The sequence below is a fragment of the Phaethon lepturus genome, unplaced genomic scaffold, assembly GCF_000687285.1.
Source record: "Phaethon lepturus isolate BGI_N335 unplaced genomic scaffold, ASM68728v1 scaffold38373, whole genome shotgun sequence".
Classification (NCBI taxonomy): Eukaryota; Metazoa; Chordata; class Aves; order Phaethontiformes; family Phaethontidae; genus Phaethon; species Phaethon lepturus.
Window position 1 is genome coordinate 1 of NW_010529018.1, and position 2,187 is coordinate 2,187.

At 65.5% G+C, this 2,187-nt stretch overlaps 1 protein-coding gene across 1 annotated transcript in view; it reads right to left on the reverse strand.

Moving 5' to 3' along the window:
- Window positions 1–148: 148 nt before the first annotated feature.
- The window catches only part of DHX58 (DEXH (Asp-Glu-X-His) box polypeptide 58), a gene marked incomplete at both ends in the record, with an annotated part of 2,342 nt that continues 303 nt past the window's right edge, over window positions 149–2,187 (reverse strand). Inside the window, 6 exons of the mRNA XM_010283827.1 lie at window positions 149–310; window positions 591–740; window positions 864–1,120; window positions 1,200–1,382; window positions 1,471–1,613; window positions 1,865–1,977. Of these exons, the coding sequence (XP_010282129.1) occupies window positions 149–310; window positions 591–740; window positions 864–1,120; window positions 1,200–1,382; window positions 1,471–1,613; window positions 1,865–1,977 (1,008 nt within the window). The remainder of the gene's footprint in view (window positions 311–590; window positions 741–863; window positions 1,121–1,199; window positions 1,383–1,470; window positions 1,614–1,864; window positions 1,978–2,187) is intronic.

Below are 2,187 nucleotides of genomic sequence, written 5' to 3' on the forward strand. Positions count from 1 at the left end.
GGGGTGGGCACGCACCGCCCCGTGCACCTGATGCTACCCCTCCCAGGAGCTGGCGCCGCCCCAGGGCGCAGAGGGCTGCGGCCAAGCAGCAGACGTGGGCAGGAGCTGCCCGGCCCTCCTGGTGCTCAGGGCAGCGCCCAGCGCTCACCTTGAGGCGGTACTCCCGCTCGGGCATGGCCTGCACTGCTCTGATCGCCCTCTCCATGAGCTCCACGAGGTCCTCGTTGAGCAACTCGCGGGAGACCTCTCTGCTGTTGGCTTTGGCGAGGACGGAGTAGACGCTGTTCTCGGCACGGGCACGGCCCCGGGCCTGCAGCGGAAGGGCCAAACGCTGTGTTCAGCAGAGGAGGGACACGGCCAACCCCCTCTGCCTCCCCATGCCACCCCACGAGGATGGATCCACCCTCCGCACCCTGCTGTGCTTCACCAAGGAGATGCTCTGCCAGGGGCTGGGCTCATCTCCAGGGAGCTGCCAGCGGGCATGGGATGTGAGTGCCCCCATGTCCCACCCCCTTGGCTTTGGGGTGTCCTGGCAGGCTGTCCCCACCATGGGGCTGGGCCGAGGAGCCGGAGGGAGCCCGGGCAGCTACCTGCATCATGGCGATCTCGTTGGTCATCAGCCCATAGCGGACCACAATGTTGCACTCGGGGATATCCAGGCCCTCCTCGGCCACGCTGGTGGAGAAGAGCAGGTTGAGGGCTCCCTCGCGGAACCGCTTGATCACGTCCTGCTGCTCATTCTGGGGGTAGAGGCGGCTGATGCTTCAGCAGCTGCGTAGGGCTCCGAGCCCCGGGCAGCACCCGCAGCACCCACAATGTGTGCGGAGAGGGGTAGGTCCAGCTCCTTCCCACCCTCCGCTCACCTGCGTCATGTGCCTGGTTTGGTTGCTGTAGCCGGCGCCAGTGAGGACAGCAGCCCTGATGTGCTGCCGGCAGAGCGCGGCCGTGTCCTGCAGCCAGCTGAGCAGGCTGTGGGCGCTCTGCCGCGTCTTGGTGAAGATGATGCCACGAGAAGTGCCCAGGGGCTGGAAGTGTTCCCGCAGGATCTCCTCCAGCTTGACCAGCCTGGGGTTCTCGTAGCGCTGGTCCCTGGCAAGCACCTGCAGGCTTGTCCTGTTCTCTGTGCAGGCAAGAGGGGTGTCAGGGCCCCCCCCGCCAAATGCAGCCAGCACCAACTCCCCTCCAGGCCCCTCCATTACCCTCAAACACGGTGGTGAGGAACTGTTCGGTGGGGTCCCTCACGTCCCTCTCGGTGGTGTAGAACTGCTGGAGGCACTGGAAGGCGTCGATCATCCGCACCGTGTCGTTGATCAGCAAAGCATCATTGTACTTGCGTAGGTGCAGCGCGCACACCCGCGTCATGCGACGAAATGTCTCTGCCGCTGGTGAGGGACAGGGCATGCCGCGGTCACAGCCTGGCCCCGCGCCTGTCGGCTCTGCCCCGCCGCACACACACTGCCACCTCCTCACCTCTGTTCTCCAGCTCCACGATGCGCTGTTCGTAGAACTGCGTGCCGAAGTCCTGCGGCAGGCCAGGCATCTCCATGTACTGCTGGATCTGCTCCATCACCTTCTTCAGCTGCTCGCCAAAGGGGTCCTGGAGCAGAGAGGGGCTCAGGACGCGAGGAATAGGGGACATTGCTCCGGACAGCCTCGGAGGTGCGGCCTGGAGCGCCTGGCCCAAGGTTAGGGGCTGTTTGCACAGCAGGACCCCGATGGTTGTGGGATCTCCCTGCTCCAAAGCTCTGGGTCAAGTGATTCCCCACAATGGCCAGAGCTCAGCAGATGGAGGGTCACAGCCCCCAGCTCAGCAGGGCTTGGGGGGTCTCGTCTTTCACCCAGCGAGCAGCCCTGTGGCTCCTGCGCTCTCTCCTGGCACAGGTCGTACTGCTTCCTGGGCTGGGGGACGTGGCTCTGCAGGTGCTGCAGCTCCTCCTGCACCGATGTGACTTCCTCGGTGTCCAGGTTGGCACAGATCTGAAAGGGCGAGACCCCTTCCAGCCCTGAGCCTGGCAGCCCGGGGCGATGCGGCGCATGATGCTCGCTGGCACCCCGGCATGTTTGGGGATGTCTCTCCCGGGCCGCCCCGCTGCCCAGCACCTGCCCAGCAGGTTACCAACGCCCACCCCAAGGGACACCCCACTACACCCCAGGGGAAGCTGTACTGGGGCCCTGCAACCTGTCTTA